Source organism: Paroedura picta, chromosome 3, assembly GCF_049243985.1.
Source record: "Paroedura picta isolate Pp20150507F chromosome 3, Ppicta_v3.0, whole genome shotgun sequence".
Classification (NCBI taxonomy): Eukaryota; Metazoa; Chordata; class Lepidosauria; order Squamata; family Gekkonidae; genus Paroedura; species Paroedura picta.
The window spans coordinates 127,524,822-127,545,125 of record NC_135371.1 but is presented as its reverse complement, the minus strand read 5'-3'; the positions used below and the strand labels follow the sequence as shown (position 1 = coordinate 127,545,125).

The 20,304-nt window shown below is 42.9% G+C and overlaps 1 protein-coding gene across 5 annotated transcripts in view; it reads right to left on the bottom strand.

Annotated features, from left to right (window-relative positions):
• Positions 1–6,040: 6,040 nt before the first annotated feature.
• Positions 6,041–20,304, bottom strand: part of TNRC6C (trinucleotide repeat containing adaptor 6C) — a 176,452-nt gene continuing 162,188 nt past the window's right edge. For all 5 annotated transcript variants that reach the window (XM_077327647.1, XM_077327644.1, XM_077327645.1 and 2 more), the window contains 3 exons: positions 14,721–14,791; positions 10,148–10,287; positions 6,041–9,098 (listed from right to left, as the gene is read on the bottom strand). In XM_077327647.1, the coding sequence (XP_077183762.1) occupies positions 8,738–9,098; positions 10,148–10,287; positions 14,721–14,791 (572 nt within the window). In that variant the 3' untranslated portion in view covers positions 6,041–8,737. The remainder of the gene's footprint in view (positions 9,099–10,147; positions 10,288–14,720; positions 14,792–20,304) is intronic.

Below are 20,304 nucleotides of genomic sequence, written 5' to 3'. Positions count from 1 at the left end.
ATCTTTAGTAAACTAACAGCCAAAGTGAACATTATAAGGGAGATGGTTAAGCAGCAAAGGTGAATTTTATGCTAACAATCATCACAACGTTTTGTACCAGTGCATTCTATGAGTTGGATCTCTTGATCCATCAGTGGAAAGTGTTGATGGATACAGGTCTTAGCAGCCTCCTGGAGCCATTTCCCCCACCCTTCATAGCCATTTCAAACCCCGGAAAAGATTTTTCCACAGTTATGAGACTCACAGGGAATAATACTTACAGTATTTGCTGACGTATAAGACTACTTTCCCCCCCTGAAAAATATGCCTCCAAGTGGGGGGGTCGTCTTATACGCCGGGTGCACTTCAGTTGGGATAGACATAGCTGCCCATAGTGGCCCATAGTACTGTAATGTAATGTAACAAGCTCTATATTTTGAGTGGAAATGTTGGGGGGTTGTCTTATATGCCCAGTCGTCTTATACGCCGGCAAATACGGTACATGTGTTGGGGACACTGCAGTGGAGAAAGGGTGAAATCACTTCCCCCTGCCTCTTGTATGAACAAGGGCTCCATTGATAGGAGAAGCAGAAAACAAGGTGTGCCTTAGCTGTAACAGTGGTTCATCAAGTGGTCTTTGGTGCAGGCACCGGCTTGCCACAGAGAGCTCTTTTCTAAAGCTTTCTAGAACATTTGGAGTGCTTGGCTCTCTCTCGTCATGAGCTGGCTCCTTCCTACCCAGCAGATGATGGGGAAGGGGGTTGGCAAGCATTCCTTCTCTCAGAATCTTCTCACAGCCGGGGAAGGACCCCAAGTGCACAAGGATTCCACAGTGGAGAAAAGAAAGAGGGATGTGTGCTTGCACAGACGACTTAATGAACAACTGTTATAGATGTGCAACCTTGTATTTATCTTAATCTTTGTGGCACCTGTGCAGTCCCACCTGGGAGAATAGTAAACTGACTGAGAACAGACTGGGCCCCAGCTCTTGTGGCACCAAATGCAGGGAGCTGCTTGGGACCCAGTTGTGGCAGCAACGACCATTGGGAGTTTCTTAGAGCCTGGTCACTTGGTGTTGTATGCAGGGAACCACTTAGGGCCTGGCCTTGGCAGCAGTGGACTCTGGGAACCACTCAGCAATGGACACTGCCATGGCATGGCTCCAAGTTGAGTGGTTGGGCCTGGACATGATGACTGAGCAATAGAGGGATTTATCCCCCCTGGAAAATTTGCGGCTCTTCCTTATCCTATATTCTAATAGAGAAGTCTTTGGATACTTAAATCCAGTAACTGGAGCAGTGAACAGGCAAGACAAATCTTTCTACAAACCTGAAAATGGCCCCAGGTTCACAGAAAAATTATGAGATCTTAAAAAAACAAACAAAACCAAAAAACCTTTTTGAAAAATCTGAATGGTTTTAACTTGTATTGCTGCATATTATACGATGTATATGAGCTGGCTTGCTGGGAGGGTGGTATACAAACCAAAGAAATAATAAAAATAATAAAAGGAGCACATATTTTCAGAATAATCCACCCCACTGGGTTGTTGTGCAGATATAATGGAGAGAATAAGGTATACTGCTTTGGTCCCCACTGTGCAGAAGGGTGGGGTATAAATGAAGTAAATAAATACATATAGAAGAAGAGTTGGTTCTTATATGCTGCTTTTCTCTACCAGGAGGAGTTTCAAAGCGGCTTAAATCACCTTCCCTCTCCTCTCCCCACAACAGACACCTTGTGAGGTAGGTGAAGCTGAGAGAGCCCTGATATTACTGCTTGGTCAGAACTGCTTTATCAGTGCTGTAGCAAGCCCAAGGTCACCCAGCTATCTGCATGTGTGGGAGCAGGGAATCAAACCCGGCTTGCCAGATTAGAAGTCTGTACTCCTAACCACTACCACAAGCTGAAGAGGTAAAATAAAGGGTAGGCTGTGAATGGTTGAGATGGTGAGTGAGGCAGGTAAAGCTGAGATGAAAGGGAATTTGTAAGGAAAGAATAAATAGTGTGAGGTGGGGGGGGGCTACATGGGAAAGTGATGCAGCCCCACAAGACCTTGAGGGTTCCTTACCATGCAAGTTGGCCTGGCCTAGTAGCCACAGTTTTCCTAGATAGAAGCCACTGAGGGTGGGGTGGGGAAGAGGGGAAATTTAAGACAGAAGAGTAAATAAAGGGTTTTGGGTGGAAATGAGATTCAATTGCCAACTCCAGATTAGGGAATTTCTACAGATTGGGAGGTAGGGTAGAGTTTGAATGGGGGAGGGGACCACAAAGCAGTATAATGCCATAGATTCCATCCACCAAAGCAGCAATTTCCTCCCCCTCCCCAGAGGAATTAGGATTGCCAGCTTCCAGATGAGGCCTGGAAATCATCCAGATTTACAGCTGGTCTTCTGATGACCAAAATCAGTACCTCTGGAGAAGATGGCTGCTCTGGAGGCTGGATTCAGTGCACTATCTTGCTGCCTACACCCCCGAAAGAGCACTTCGCCCCGCCACCACCAACTGGCTGGTGATCCCTGGCCCCAAAGCAGCATGTTGGTCCTCAACAAGGGCCAGAGCTTTTTCTGTCCTGGCCCCCACCTGGTGGAACGAGCTCCTTGAAGAGATCAGGGCCCTGCCTGAACTCCCACAATTCCGCAGGGCCTGAAAAAGGGAGCTCCTCCACCAGGCATTTGCTTGAGTCTGACTGACCCAACATCCAGGGGTCTCCCCTCAGACACCCCCTCCATGACCTGAAGCAGCCTGACCTCCCTGAGTAGGTGTTAAGCACTGAGTGGCACTTGAGCCATGAGTCACGCTCCTCCTCCAAGGCCTCACCAGAAATATTAAGTGGAACAGATGGATCTCTGCTCCATACTTTATCCAATCCCCACTTGGCACTATGTTTGTAGCCACCTCCGTTTATTGCAGCAGTGAATTCCATATGTCCATTACTCTTTGGGTGAATAAGTACTTCTTATTATTTGTTCTAAGCCTACTGATCATTAATTTCATTTGAAATGAGTAATCTATCACGACTCCAAGATCCCTCTCCTGGTCAGTTACTGCCAATTTGGACCCCATCAACATATATTTATAGTTACAGTTTTTGGCTCCAATGTGTATCACTTTGCACTTGCCCTCATTGAGTCTCAGTTACCACATTGATGTCCACTTGCCCAGCCTCAACAGATCCCTCTAGTTCTCAAAGCCATAAATAATTTTGTGTAATCTGCAAATTTATCCACTTGACTGCTTACTCTCAACTCCAAATCACTAATTAACAAGTTCAAAAGCACCAAACATAGTGCTGAATCCTGTGGTGAAAACTGCCCATTTATATTCACTCTGTTTCCTGTTAACATTTTTAATCCATAAGAGGACTTGTCCTTTTATTTCATGACTGCTGAAATTACTTAAGTGCCTTTGATGAGGAACTTTATCAAAAGCTTTCTGGAAGTCTAGGTAAACAACATCCACTGGGTCTGTTCACCCCCTCAAAGAATTCTAAAAGGTTAGTGAGACAAGGACTTTTCCTTACAGAATTCATGCTGACTCTTGCAGACCCATTATGCACGGCGGCAACTACTCTGTGCTGCCGCCGTGCCGTTGCAGCGGGACAGGATGCCCCATTGTTCCCCGTGTATACATGGGGGTGTGGCTCCCCTGGCGTACAATGATGCCCTGGCATAGCGCGCGTACATGCACTGTGCGCCGGGGCCAGGAAGCCCAGGATGCTGCCGGGCGGTGTAAGTGGCAGCGGCCAGGGAGGAAGTGGGGAGCGGCTGTTCTCCCACCACACACTATGGCGGGGGCAGGGGGATGCCCCTGCTGGCTCTGTGGAGCTCACAGGGGCGTGGGCTGGGCGGGCAAAAAGGCCTGGTGTTGGCAATTATGTACAGCGCCAGTTCGCTCCAGCCCCTGCAGGTGCCCGCAGTATCCTGAGGACTGCAGAAGTTCCCGCGTTTCGATAACGCGGGCCTTCCATGGCCCTGGGCCGGGCCATGCCCACGCTGGCGGCCAGGGTGTGTATAATCGGGGATTTTACCTGATGCTCTGCCATCACCAGCGCAGGTGTTCTGGCCCGTGCGTAATGGGTCTCTTAGTAGCTTTTGTTCATAAATGTGCCTACTAATTCTACATTTAATAATGGATTCTACCAATTTATGGGAACGGAGGTGGATTTTAGAGATAAACTGCATATCCACAAGTTCACATATGAGTTCTTTCAGAATAATCCACCCCACTGGATTGTTGTGCAGATAAAAAGGAGAGAATAAGGTAAACCGCTTTGGTCCCCACTGTCACCTGGACCTGATGATTTGTCAATTTTTAATTTGTCCAGTAATCGTAGGACCTCATCTCTTGTCATCTTAGTTTAACTAAGATCTTTCAACACTTCTGAAATTGGCAATTCTGGAGTAGACAAGCATGTCTTATTCTCAAGAGTGAAGGCAGAGACAAAAAATGCATTCAGCTTCTCTGCCATTTCCGTTATCCTTTAGTAATCCTTTTACTCCTTGTCATCCAATGGCCCCACTGCCTTCCTGGCTATTTTTTTGCTACTAATGTATTTGAAGAAATTTGTATTGTTGGTCTTTATGTATTTTGCAATATGTCTCTTTTGGCATTTTATCTGCCAGAGACTGAGCTCTCTTTTAATCTCACTTGGACTAGCCTTCTACCACTTAAAGGAATCCTTCCTACCTTCTACTGCTTCCATTACTTTGTTAATCATGCAGGCCTTTTAAAATACTTATTTGTTGTACCTTTCCTAATCAGGAGTATACATTTTATCTGAAAGTCAAGGATTGTAGTTTCAAATAGCTTCTCAAAAGGATTTGACCCTCCTTACCTTTCCTTTTAGTTTTTTTTTCACAAGCTTCTTCATATAAGTAATGTTTTCTCCTTCAAAAGTTAGACATGGTTGTGTTGGTCTTTTTGGATAATTCTCTATCTCTTTTTGTACAGGTCCTGCTTGTTCCAAAAAGCATCCCCGTGCCTAGCCAACTTAAACCCTTCCTCCATACACCATTGTCTCATCCATACACTGAGATTCCTAATTTGTGCCTATCTAGCTGGAACAGGCAACACTTCTGAAAAGGCTACCATGGAGCTCCTGGCCTGCCTCGCAGTCTAAATTTTTCATCCAGGACCACATGGTTACATTTTCCCACACCATTGGTGCCAATATGTACTACAGGCATTGGCTCCTCTCTGGCACTCTCTACAGGTCTATCTAGGTCATGCATAATATCTGCGACTTTTACACCAGTTAGGCAAATCACCATGTGGTCAGTATGCAGGTTGCAACTCATCTATGTACATGCCTTAAGGATCAGATCACCAATTGTAGAAGGGGTCCCTTCAGAGGGCACATTTCCCCTTTCTTCAGCGTGGTGCCCTGTTTTCCTTAGATCTTCATGGTCTCTGATGGTGGCAGGGCTGCCGTTCTTGGAGTGGGACACATCTAACAATTCTTCACAACTCAGTCAAAGCCTTAAACTTGAGTTGAACCTGTCACATGGAGTTAAGAGGAAAAAAAAACATGCTCTTGTAATAGCACATGACCAAAAAACCAGGAAAAAACAGTTTATCTAAAAGAACGCTCATGGGTGAAAAACTTTTATCTCAAAGGTTAAGGAAAGGTATAGGAAAAGGCCTGGTGTCCCACATGCATAACAAAACTTGGGTGGTCTGCAGATGGCACTCTGAATTCTGCCTCTATTCCATAATAGTTTCAGCAGTGTGATGAAAATTCTTCCACGGGAATGGAAAAAGGAGAAGAGAAATACAGACTTAAACATATGACTACCTACGCATATATAATCCATTCTTATCTTAATGTCTATGTCAAAGATTAGTAAGCCACATGTAGCAAAAATATCCCATAATCTAAAATCAGAAGTATATCAAATCAAACATGGAGAGGGGGACATTTTAATTACTTCAGATATCTGCCTTGTTTCATACTTAACATGTAAGAAATGTGGTGATCCTTGAAAAGGCCCTCTACAAAAACTGCAATTAACATTTAGAGGTTAACAGTTGTCTCAAAATGCAAGAAAAATACACATGCCTTTTTTAACAGCCAAGAAAAACTGCAGTTTATTAAGTTTCAAAGAATCTTCGTACTCTTGAAAGCAACTTCTGGTGCATGTTTTTAACAATCACATTCTATGAGGAGAAATAACATTAAAAGCCACAAACTTTTTTTTTCTTTTCATCTCAGAGTTACAGACATCTTAAATCCAAAATGAAAGGCAAAAAAAAAAAAAAAAGATTCAACAGGATTTTTTAAAAACTTTCATCCCAAATTTTAAATGATTGGGAGGTTTTTTTTTTAATTCCTACAACTCATTGCTAAACTTCAGCATGGAAAATTGTATTGACTATTTCAATCCGCACATAGGCACATATGTATTTTATATATAAATATAGTGTTGTGTGTGTGTGTTTGTATAGAGAGAGATATATACACAATACATATGTAGAGTGCGTGTAATGAGAATGAGATGCAATCACTCTGAGAAAAGGGTATTCAGCTAAATACACTACAAAAACTTGAGAAAACACAAGTCTGGAACCCAATCTGTGCATAGTTCATGATCCTCTAGAAAACCAGCTTTTGTTGATTTGCAATCTTGCAGGACCCTTTTTAATTGGACAATGCCATTAAAAAGCTAATCTTTAACAAAAAAAAATGTAATGCACAAGTTTCCTGATCCAAGCAGGCAGGGAGCACAATGTTCATATAATTTTTAAAAACATACTCAAAGGGTATGTTATTCCATTGTCTTTCTTCCTTTCAAAACAATCAAAAACATTGATCATTTTTAAACATAAAGCAATTTTTAATATATAAAGCACTCTTCAAACATCTATTTTTTGAGTCCATTATTTGGTAAATATGTAACTGCTACACATTAGATTAGGTATTTTTCTTCTTCTCTTACTGTCTTTTTTATTTTTTTTTCCGTTTTGTTTTTTAATAACGTCTTCAGTGCTAGGAGTTGGGTTTAAAAAATACATGAAATGGTGTGGAGTTGCTCCTCGGGAAACCCGGCTTTCCTGAGACATCTTCCACCATGTGCAAGATAGTGATCACAACGTTTTTTCGCCACTTTGACGAAGAGGAGGAAAAACAATAACAAAAAAGAGTACACAGCAATGGCCAAAGAAAAGGATAAACAACAAGAACAACAAGAACAACAACAAACAACACTGTTTCAATCCCAGAGCTCTGAAGTAGCATATCTTCATTCTGAAAATAGGTTTCTTTATGATGGAAGTCTATTTTTTTCTTTTTTTTCAATTCCTTTTTTTATTTTAAAGTTTGAAGGAGGAAAAAAAAAGTCTGTAAACAGGTGGGAGCCGAAAACGTAGGCTCCTCCGAAAGCAGTCAAAACCTATGTCCAAGTGCTTGTTTTTGTTCCGGCTTGCAGGGAACCATCCACTCTTTACAAGTATTTATGGCCACAGTTCAACACAAGTTTTTTTTTTCCTTTTTTTAAAACTTTATATTCCAAATGGAAAAAAAATGGTGCAATACTCCGGTAATTATTTCCTTGCATTAGTCCACAATAAAAAGCTGCTAAAGGTAGATATACATATTATTCTCCAGAGATACACACTGTAAGTTTTTAAAATGCGGTAAGAGTCCTTGAGTAAACATTTACACGTGAATTGTCGCCAGCCCCTCCTATCAGGTTTTTTCCATTCTTTTTCTTAAAAAACAAGTAGGATTAGCTACAAGAAGGGCTGTGGACACTCAGTGCAAAGTTAGAAACTAATAACAATTAAACATTTGACCAATGAGCAAATCAAAAGCATATACTGAGAAGGAAAAGAAAAAAAACAAACACACGTTTTGTTAAATCGTACAACTGGCGCACGCACACCCCCATACGCTCACACATCGATCCATCTTTTCCCCAATGCATACATATAAAAAAAAAACTTAACTTTTTTCCTAGAGCCTGTTCTTTTGTTTTTTGATGCCAACCTGGAAGTGTAATAATAGAAAGTGTTCACATTTTGTTATTGGCCTGCTGGATTCAAGTATAGTTGCATGTTTGATATGTTTTTTTTTCCCTAAACCATTTTACTATTTTTGAGGGGGAATTTCAAAAAACAATGACACAAAAAAGTAATGAAACAAGTGTAATGTGCATAGGCAAGACCCATGGGAGTAATGGACACAGATATTCCACCCCACCACTCAATCCAAGTTGCACAGCCAAGGGGTAAAGATTTGTTCCCCAACGCTGCTGATGGGCTGGTTGGTTGCCACCCCCTTGTGATTAATGGATCCGCCTCTGGTAATGTGCATAATTATCACAGGCTCATTTTAAATAGGCTTTCTCACATCCCCCCATCATCCCTCCCCCACTCCCAAAGTTCATAAAATAACCCTTTCCAGCCCAAATTCTGAAAAGTGCCCTTCATGATAGAACTAGTCTAAGCAGCTTTTATACGTCTTTAAAAACACCATACAAACATAAAAACAAAATCAAAAAGCAATTGGAAAAAAAAACCACATGAAACCTATCATTAGCACATGACACTGACCAAAAGGAGCCCATACTGTTGCACTAACAGTTCACAAGGACTTCGGCAGAGTTTCATAGTCAATATTGGACAGAGGTACTAAAAAAGGGCTGCCAGTCTGATCTATTAAAGCTGGATTCTTCATGATGCCCTGGACTGGAAAGGGTTACCATTATTTTTCCTTTAGTGCTGATGATTGTTACTTCCATTTTGTTTCTCTGGCATCCTAGATGGACTCCCCGCTGAGAAGGTCACCTGGGAGCAGAGTATTCAAAGGCGTTGGGCTTCCGATAACCCTGCCGTCATCGGTGTTGGGTGGACCCCAAAGGCTGCTTGAGTACTGAGGGACCCCGCCCCAGAGCAGATCGCTGCTCCCTTTCCCGCCCAGGCAGGGAGTATTCCAGTGGCCTGCGTCATTGCGCACCATTCCATGTGAGCTGCTTGTGGAGCCCAAACGTGTCTGAGTGGTTCCAGTGTTGGACTGCCAACTGGAGGTGGGGGGCAGTGGCTGGCCTTGTGCTAAGAAACGGTTTACTTCCTCTTCTCCAGCAAATTCAGCCAAGATGGTAGTGTTCCCCAAAACGCACCTGGAAACAGAAGAAAAGACAAGGATGTCCAAATCTATTCCTTATGCTACTAAAAATGGAAACTTAGGTACAATCCTTTATCCAACGCATTTATTTGGCCTCAGATAAGTGCATAGAAGATTGATGGTAACATTCTGAGCAAATCTTTTCATGCAGGAAACCTATATAAAAACTGAGCCAAATCTCTGGACCTCTGTGACTAGTTTCTCTTTCTGAACTGTTTTGCCAGAGTGCTTTAAGAAGGCATCAACATCTTTGTGACATCAGCAAATACTATTTCAATCCCAGACTTATTTGCATGCCTAGCAACAATATCGCACACATTGAGGGGAGAAGCAAGGACTACTAAGCTTAACTTTGAAAACCAAGGGGCCAATACAGAACATGGGCAATAAAGAGAGTTCAACGTTTATCTGGAAGCACAAACAAGGGGCACTGCATGGGTTAGGGCCAAACTAGGCAAGACTGCGTTCACATGGCTGCCGCAGGGACACTTTTGCCATTTTAAAGTGATTAAAAAATGCTGCGAGGGCCTGATCTCAATCGGGTCTGTAGTTAGGTGGGCTGAGATGCTGCTGCCCCCCTCCCCACATTATCAAGTGCCTCAGCAGCTGCACCCCCCCGTAATATGATTGTTTGGTTGCTTGAAATGGCATACCAGGGAACAACACAAATGTACACCATGTCAAAAAACTGTGGCCTGATCTTGTTGTCAGGATGTTATGTTTCATCTGAGCATATACAGAGAAGTATAGTGTTAACGAAAGCAAGTATTTTAAAAGCCCAGTTCTAATTTTACTATCTTTCCTTTTAGAACATTCGTGAGATGACACTGAATGAGAGGAAATGCTGCAAGAGCACTACTTTTATATTAGATTTGCTAGTGCTTAGGGTTATGCCCTGTATCATACAGATGAGGCCGGGCAAGATCACTTATTGCCATGCTTCTCTGTACATTTCACATTCTTCTTTATTACTGATTCTGCTCCAGGCAATTATGACAGATAAAGCAAACTGAGAACCATAGCAAATAATGGCTATATGCATACATATGCAGAGACTTCTGGGCCTTCGCTGCTTCTTCCTTGGAACTGTATCGGACCACGGCATTCCCTTGAGTCAGATTCAGATGGAATGTAATAAGAGGACCATGCTGCAAGCATAGAGTACGCAGTGTAGAGCCATCAATCTAACAGGAGAAGGAGAATAAGAATTTTTAAAATTGATTTATTGAGCTTTTTTCTTTAAATAATGGAGACTGTCACGTAAGAGTGACTCCTGCAGGGTTATCATTATTAATGAAAAACAGTGGCAGCTAAGGGGTCCCTAAATCGTTAATGGTTCTAAAGGCTACCATGGAAACAAAAAGAGAGGCAAACTACTTAGGCTTGCCTCTAAAAGCTTATTTGCAGATCACTTCTGAGTTCCCCCTGAAGATGGCAACAGTAAGACTTCCCGGTGCTTGAAACAAAATCTGTGCTGAAAAGCCCTTTAGTATCAGTGCTGAGAAACTGCAGCAAGGTGGTGGACCAAAGTTCCTGTGCCACTGTAACAGCTTTTAAAACGAAGCACTAGCAAGAGGGCTTGGAGCACAGAACAACAGTCAACTGGTTCTGACTTTGGAATCAAGGCAGTCCCAACAGAGTAAATTGTAAACTAAAGCACAGCAGGCCTTAAGCAACCAGATGTGAGAACCAGTTTGATAAAGTGGTTAGGAGTGCGGACTTCTAATCTGGTGAGCCAGGTTCGATTCTGCACTCCCCCACATGCAGCCAGCTGGGTGACCATGGGCTCGCCACGGCACTGATAAAGCTGTTCTGACCAAGCAGCGATATCAGGGCTCTCTCAGCCTCACCCACCTCACAGGGTGTCTGCTGTGGGGAGAGGAAAGGGAAGGCGATTGTAAGCCGTTTTGAGCCCCCTTCGGGTAGAGAAAAGTGGCCTCTTCCTCTTCTTTTCTGCTCTCCACCTCTTCCTCCTTGTCCGAGCATTCCCCCTCTGTCTTGCATCTGACTCCGAGCTTCCCTTTCCCTTCTTTTATTCTGTTGTCCCCAATTCCATGCCCCTCCTTCCTACCCCTCCCCAAGCTCTTAAAAAGTCTCCCCTCCTGCCACACTCTTCCTTCTCCTGCCTTGTTGCCTCTCATGGTGACCTGCCTGGCTTGCTGGCAATGCAGGGCTCAGCCGGCTTGGGAGACCTGTGAGGTGGGAGTGTTGGGCTGGTTAGAGCTGGTGGGGCGAGAGGGCTGTTCGGGCAGCATCGGAGGCCCTGGATTTCCTGCAGCCATGTGTCCCTGGAGCCTTGGGCTGGTAGGCTGGATCTCGTTACTGCCTCCCTGGCCTCCCCCCTCCCCAGGGAAGCCACCATCAGCATTCCTTATTCCCACTGGGATGGAGCAAGTCTACCACGGCTCACTTCCACCTATGGTGCTGGTCTCTGCTTCAGGGCTGGTGTGTCCTCTGGCACCTCCACCCAATTGCTGGCTCCTTGTTTTGACTGCTAGGGTTTCCAGGTAAGCTGAGCTCGTCCATTCACCTTGGTGGCTGGGGTGGGGGTAGCTATCTCCTTGTACCCTGGGAGGAGTCCAGTAGGGCCAGGGGGTGTCCTGGACAGTTTATATGAACTGTGGCCAATGGGACTGTCAAGCTTTGGAGGGTCCTTATTTGTGTTATCAAGGCTGGAAAACACCACCCACCCACCGTTGCCCAACAATGTTGTGCTAGTGTTTCTGGGTGGGTTCTGTTTTCTGAGCCATGCCTAAAGGTTTGGAGACCTTTTCAGGGACTCTGTGCACATTGAGCATTGTCTCCCAAACCCTGATCCAGTCAAATTTTGGCATGAGCTTTGGCTCATCATGTGGTTTGTGCCCATCCCTAACCTCCACTCCTAATTTATAACATGCTGTCTTCTCATACATTCATTTTCTCTGGAGGCTTAATGCATTGGGCTGCTTCTTTCTCTCTCTCTGAACCTTGCTCCCATGAACAAGCACAGCTGCAACCAGGCTGTTGTAAAAGTTTGTCAAAAATATTAAGGGTATTTGTATTAAGGCTTAGAGATTTAATTGGGAGGGTGATTTATTTCTCACTAAATAGATGATAAACTATACTTGAACAAGACTTGTCTTAAGCATTTGAACCTGGTTGTTAACTCTATGCCTCTTTGGAGTAATTTGTTTACAGGAATTTTTGAGGTGATTTTTTCTTACTTGCTGAAACATATCTCTGGCTATATACAACTATTAAAAGACATTCAAACAGTTAACCTTTGATCACCTGGGACAGGTTCATCTCATTGAAATGAGGTCTACAGATTTTCCTTTAGCCCCAGCTATGCATACAGGTACATGTGTGAGTGGTAACTCTGAAAAGTACATTTCCACACATCTACTGTAGAGAGTGAGTTTTTCTAGCAACCGCATTTCACCTGGGAGAGATGTACTTTCTCCTAATCAGATATTACACAGAACTCCTGAAATGTGCATGTGTGGGAGTGACTTATGTATCTGCTTTCACTGATTCTGTTTACCACTAAAGCCTTCACTGGGGTCCACTTTCTGTAATATACATACCGATGACTGCCCCACACCTTAGATTTCTTGATGAATATATTCTGGAAAAGCTTGTAATGAACACTAGCAAAAGTAGGGAGAAGAATCTAATAATTTGTATTAAAGTTGTCATTTTTTTCAGAGCAGCTTGTACTGGTTTTTTATACCATATCCATAAGATTTTGTAGTGGTAGCTCTGATATTACTAAGGTTATCTTTCTCTATTTACAGAAAAATATCAGTCTTTTCTTCCTCTAGGCTTTTCTAGGCTATAAAAATCATGGTATTATTATTATTAAATTTATTAATTGCCCCTCTCTGCATCCAGCCTTGGGGCAGTGTACAACATATATTTCTGGAACAGTGTTAAAATTAGAATATAAAAATTGCAATAATAAATAAAAGTAAAAACCTAGGTAACCTAGATGAGCGTTCAACCACTTTTCACCTGTCAATAAAAAGTTACTTTCATCTTGAACAGTTAGGGTTTTTTCATATTGTTTTTATTTTTTAGTCATGAACAGTTAGTTGAAAAGTTAGATTAACTGCTTTTTAGTAAAGGTGCAGTGAGGTTGGCCTTATCTTGTTTTTTATCAGATGTATCTCATATGCACCTGCTGATATTGCTTATCTCATTATGAACCAATAGGTTGTAATATCACATGATCATTATGGACTAGATTTAGAGAAAGATTAGTATTTTTCTAAACATATGCAGTCTTGGGACAAGCAAATTAGATTTATCTGGATGGAAGTCTCAGAAGAAGCATAGGTGACATTTCTTGGTGGGTAACGGCTTTTTGATATTCCCTAAAAACAGCAAATCAAAAAGCTGAAACATGCTTTGCTCTTAAAACTAATACTTGCTGTACTATGTTTGAACAATTCTATGTATTTGATAATATTAGCATTTATCTTTACAGAAACGGTAGGGTTAACTTTTTATGCCTCTACACTTTTCTATCTTGTTCAATAAAAAAACCCTTCTTATCTCAATAACAGATAAGAGTTTCTACAGGTGTTCTCTTTGGCTACATTTCAAAGAGCTGTACTCCCCTGCCCCTTACTCTTTTGCAGAATTAACAGAATTAAAGGTGGTTAATCTTCCTTTAATAGAGAAATCCTGGAGAACTCTGCAGCTGAACATTTTTGCAGAGGCAAAGCCTTTCAAAGTATTTAGTTCAAGCCAACGAATTGGACACAGGAAGGAATCTCTTGCTACAATTCTACTGGGATTCAAATGTAGTTAATGCAATAGGTGTCGGGAACCCGCTTGCTAACTGAAAAAACAGGGTGCCCCTTTGAAGAAAACGTCACGCCAGGCCTGGTGAACGATACAACAGGAACAAGCTTTATTTCAGCAACGTGGAGTCCGCTGGTATGGAGTAAGAGCTTCCACCGAACTCCAGGTGGAAGCTCCCTTTTATACAAAACCCACCTCCTTAGGCTGTATTGCCCCACCCAGTACTTGCGGAGGGAACATGCTGATACAATCATGACTCATGCACATATGCGAGGTTTTCCGGGGTTCCTGATGGCCCATTTTCCTGGAACAAAGGGCCATCTCCGGGCCCTTGTCAAAAGGTGGAGGGGGACATTGAGGTTCTTTAGCGGCCATTGCCACCTCAACGATCGGGTGGGGCGCCCAGCTGCCGGCTTGCCTATGATCACCATGCCCTACCTCCGTGATCGCGGGCGCCTCTGATGGCGGGGTTCGGTCCCGTTCCCAAGCCACCAAGGACCGAACCACGACAATAGGAGACATTTTCTCTTATTGGGACAGAACAACATAGTAAAACTCATGAATGAAGAAATGCATCCAATACAACATATTATTCTTGTTGAGAGTCATCCTTGTTCTCCGTTAACAAATATAAAAGGAATCAATCCTAAATCTATGCATTAGCCAATAAGAGATCTGGATGGGCCATTCCTTATAAGTGCAGTACCATAAAATGCACTGTAACCAGATATATTAACAAAAGGCTTAGATCAGGGTACCAAATGTTCTCTCCCCAATATCCCAGGTAGGGCTCAGTTCTTTGCTGGATTAATCAAAGCACTTTGCTTACCTGGGGTGTGAGGTTACGGAGGACCAGCCAGCTGCTTGTTCTTCCTGAGCTGTCAGTACTCCAGGCTGAGCCTGTATCACAATGAAGGGAAAAATTAGTGACAGCGCCATCCAATAAAAAGAACAAAATACAACATGCAGGTGTGACAGACTGCTCTTTTAATAGCTTAGAAGTGCTGTACAAACAGGAGAAGGACTGTGGATCAGTCGGTACCGGGCTGCGGCTCCTCGTCCTCCTCCCTGGCTGCTGCATTGAGGGCTGCCCTGCCACTCTGCCGCTGGCTCACCTTTGGTGCTCTCCAGCAGCCACCATGGCTCCCCCTTGGCATGGCACTGCCCCCCAGCAGGTGGCAGGAAGCCAGGGGCACGGGTGGGAAAGCAAGTGGAGCAGGGGCTCAAGTGATGTCCCTCAGCAAAAGGCTACCCCCCCCCGGGCCTCAATAAAATTGTCCAGCGTTGACCGGTCCCCGGTGATAAAAAGGTCAGGGACCACTGCTTTACAGAGTCAGAGAGACTTGTGTGACTGGCTACTTCAACAGATCTGATTGGTTAGCATCAGTTAATCAGAGAAAGAATTTTGAAGTGGATGCTAAGAATTCATTTTGAATTCAGCCCTGACTGAGAGTTGGCTGCGTCTTCCCTCTAGCAGCAAGGCTGACTACAGCAGTATCATAAGTGAGAAGGGGCTTTTCTGTGGCCAACCATGTCAGCCAACCGTGAGACAGAAGGAAAAGTTTCCCCCCACAAAAGGAAAACACACACACATGCCCACAGACTCCCCTGCGTTGCTCTCAGAATCACTTTCCTCTCTTGCCTCAGTCAGTGGCTCTTAGAGGTTTCCTTCACAGCATGCCTGAAGGTAAAAGGTTGTTGTTTTTTTTTTTGCAGAATCCTGAGCCAGAGTGGTAGTTGACACTAAGTGGGGGATACTCCACCATTGGGAGGCTTTGCAATCTTCAGCATATTGTCAGAACTACGGTCATGATTTTATAGGTTATGATACACACACACACACACACACACACACACACAAAACTATGTTTACTTAACTGTGAATTTCAACTTAATCTTTCCCACAACGCAGCATTAGCCGTTGAACTTACACTCATTCCTTACCCTCTCAGTTTTAAGTGTTATATATTGCTAAGACTCATGGACATACCTCATGCAACTCTAAGAGCATTGCCTGGCAGTAAGCACCACTGAACAAAATTTCTGAGTAGACTTAAGATTGCTTCCCTGTAATGTCACATTCCATTTGTGTTCTGCTGTTTCACAAATTAAAGTGTTAGAGAGGAGGCTTAGCTCAATTAGAATCAACTATGGTTTAAAAAAAATCAGGAGACATAGGAAAACACCTCCGTTTTGTTTGCTCATTCCTACAAGGGCAAACTGCATGGCCTTGACATGGCAGCATTTACAAAAATCCCATACAGATTTCTAAACTGCATTTAGATTTAGGGAACAATATATAAACATGTTCTTTTTTGAGCTTCATGAGTGTTCATTTGTCAAGCCCTGTTGCTATTAATTATTTTCTCCCTTCTACACTGGTTCTCATAATTTTAAATTCAATTTTACTCCATTTTAATATTACATGCCATTTTTGAAGCAGAAACAACATAATGCAATGTGCAAATTTAATGGGAAAACTGACAAAGAAACAGAAAATGGCACAAAATTAAAGACTAAAGTGTTTGTTATTTACAATGAAGTGACCTTTCAGTTCAATTGGGCTGAAGAATTTTGTAGCATCCAGTAATATTTGCTCCTTGGCCACCACAAGGTGGCGATCACAAAAAGTTAACTATAGTTGCATATAGGGGAGGGGAGGGCAACAGGAGCATTTCATTTCCATGATCAGTGGTTAATCTTTTTTTAAACATTCATTTTTGGAGGAAATTTTCTCTTTTAACAAAAGAATAATAACACTTAATTAAGACAAAGTATAAAATTGGGGAGATACTGATAAAATGAATCAGATTATGGAAAATATATTTAACAGCTACCGACCAGTCTCACATCTTGCGTTTCTGGGTAAGGTATGATTGAAAGGGCCACTGTAGACCAGCTTCTGGCATTCTTGGAACAAACTTTGGGACTCGATCCATACCAGTTGGGCTTCCGTCCTGGCCATGGGGTGGAGACGGTTTTGGTCATCCTGATGGATGATGTCCATCACCAGCTGGCTCGGGGTGGTTCAGCCATCCTTGTGATGTTAGATCTCTCAGCCGCTTTTTGACGCGGTGGACAATGAGTTGTTGGCTCACCGACTTGCCAGGAAAGACTACTAGCGCCCTACCTGTCTCCTGAGCACCTAGCCATGGTGATCCATGCAATAGTCACCTCCAGAATTGACTTCTGTAACTCGCTCTACGCAGGCCTGCCCTTGTCCCTGCCTTGGAAACTGCAGCTGGTGCAAAATGCGGCTGCTAGGGTCCTCACTGGAATACCTTGGAGGGCCCACATCCAGCTAGTGCTGAGGCAGCTGTATTGATTACCAGTTGCAGCCTGGATCAGGTTCAAGGTATTGTTTTTGATCTTTAAGGCCCTTTGTGGTCTGGGACCCACATATCTGAGGGACCACCTATCATCCTATGCCCCCCGCAGGGTTTTACACCCTGTGGGTAGTAATCTGTTGGTGATTCCTGGCCCCAATCTGGTGGAATGAGCTCCAGAAGAGCTGAGGGCCCTGTGGGAGCTTCCGGTGTTCCACACGGACTGTAAGACGGAGCTATATGTGTGAGGCTGGGGCCAGGAAGATCAGATGGGCCCCCCAGTTGAGATCCACCAGGCCGTCCATCGCTGTTGGTGGTCTGCTGGCACTCGAAGATCCTCAGTACATCGGAAGGCTGTTGGGGTTGGTGATTGATTGTAATTGGGGTAATTGATTGTAATTGGGGTAATTTCTTAATGGGGTTGTATTATCTGTTTTTATGTGGGGTTTATTTGTAACTTGCTGCGAGACGGCTTGCCGGGAGCAGTGGGGAATTAATCGAATATAACAACAACAACAACCATAACAACAATAATAATATCCTTCCAGTGTAATACCCATTCACAGCCTTGCCAGTATTGGTCACTGTTTTCCACAGGATTCTGTACAATGGGGCACAAATCCATAACTATAGCTCAACTTTTTCATAACTCATGCTTCTGTGACTATTCAGCACTGCCATTCCTTTTTCTTTAGCTATAGGATGATCACTTATCCTAACCCAGCTTGCCTGAATCTCTGAAATCTTCAAATGCAAGGTTATTCCTCTTATTTCTTTACTAATGCAGACTTCTTACTGAACTCCTCTCTGGTCCTCACGCATTATCTAGTACCAGCAAAGATTTTTTTTAACAGGGAACTATTCCCAAATGGGTACTTTTGCCCCAACTGTCTTCTGCTGTGTTTGCTACCGCTCCCAGCACAGTACCAGAAGTGCATAAACTATTGCCCACCCCAAGAAATGCTAGGTGGCCAGCAGTGTGTGTTGCCTTGTGCAGACAGTCTGTGCCATCTCTCTTTTTACAGCAAGGGTCAGATGAGGTGATCAGATGAATCCCTGCTGTGTCAAGACAGAAGCTTCTACCTGTGATAATAGCACACTGATTAACTCACAGGCTTGCTGCTGCCATTACTATGTTTTGAGCTATAAAAAGATGTGCCACCTGCACTGAACCTGCCAATCCAATTTGAACTTGCAGCAATAATCACGGGCAATCAACACTGACCTCCTATGAATCTGATATGCTCAGTAACAAAACAGTGAAGAGAGAGCATATTATCCTGAACAAATGGTTACAAAATGCTTTAAGACTATTGTTCTTTTCCTTATGTTTTAGTTTATGAATCATAGAATGATGGAGTTGGGAGGGATCTCCTGGGTCATCTAGTTCAACCTCCTGCACAGTAATAATAATACATTTTTATTTCTATCTTACCCTTCTATGTTGCTCAGGGTGGGTAACGACAGTAAAACAATATATAAAAGTTAAAAATTAAAAACATTTACAATTTTCATAATGCCCCCAACTGTCTGTGTTTGCTACCACTCCCAGTTCAGTATAATCTGCAAAATAAGCATCCCCTCCCTCTATTCCTTCATCCAAACCAAATAATTTCTAAATATGTTGAACAGCATTGGGCCCAGGAAAGATCCCTGAGGCACTCAACTTGTCACTCCTCTCCAAGAGGATGACAAACCATTAACAAATGTACACTCTGAGTGCAATCAGACAACCAATTTACCAATCCACCTATCAGTAACGGGATCCATACTGCATTTTACCAATTTTTCAATAAGAATATCATGTGGAACCTTATTAAAAGCTTTATTGAAATTGAGATAAAGTATGTCCACAGCATTCCCCTGATCCAGTAAGGCTGTAACTTTCTCAAAAAAAGAGAGATAACATTAGTTTGACATGACTTTTTCTTGAGAAAGCTGACTCTTAGTAATCACAGCCATCTGCTCTAGCTGCTTAAGGACTAACTATCTGATGATTCTTTCTAAAATTGTGCCAGCTATAGACGTCAAGCTGACAGGTCGGTAATTACCCGGATCCTTCTTTTTCCCCTTCTTGGAGATGGGAACAACAATTACCCACCTCCCATCTACTGGCATTTCACCTGCTTTCCAAGAATTGTCAAAAATAATGGACAGAGGTTCAGGAATTATATTTGAAAGTTCTTTTAGTACACTTGGATGCAATTCATCTGGCCCAGAGGACTTAGTTTCATTTAAAGAAATTAGGTGTTTATGGATGATCCCTACAGTGATCCCATCTCTCATCACATGATGATTTTGCCATGCCATTTCCCTTGCAAGGGAAGATTGAAGAGAAGCAGGAATTGGGCAGTTCAGCCCTATCACCTGTATAATTTCATTTTCTTGTCCCTGCAATGGTCCTATCATGTCCGTATTACTTAGAACATACCTTTTTGTTGTGTTTAGCATTTCTCGCTCTCCTAAGCCCATACTAAGCTTCAGCTTTGCTCCCTACTAGCACTGGTTATTTGTTTATATCAATCCTTGGTTAGAAGGCCCTCTTTCCATTTTATAAATGAGTCTTTTTATTACTCAAATCTTTTGAAAGCTGTTTATGGAACCACCCTAGCTTTTTAAGGCTCCTCCCATTTTTCCTTTTCAAGGGAATTGTTTGTGCCTTCAGTATTTCACTTTTAAGAAACTCCTACTCTTTTTGAACTCCCACCTCCTTAACTTTTCCTGACTATGGGATTCTACCCAGCATAACTTTAAGTTAGTTAAAATTTATTTTCCTGAAGTCCAGCCTATGTGTCTGACTATATACAGGTTTTCTCTTTCCCAAGATTGTAAATTCCAAATTCACATGGTTACTACTACCAAGTGTGCCCACTGCTTTCACCTCATCAACCAGTTCTAAAATAGTGGGCCTCTGGAAAATGAAATTATCAGCAAGACAATAATTTATTGGACTTCATTTTTGACTGAGCTGGTCTTCCAACAGATATCTGGGTGATATCTGCAGGATCTATGTGTGGTTGCAAGAGATCTCCCCAACAGACAGACCTGATTAGGGGGGTTTCTGCTAGGGGGTGGTTTAAACTGCTC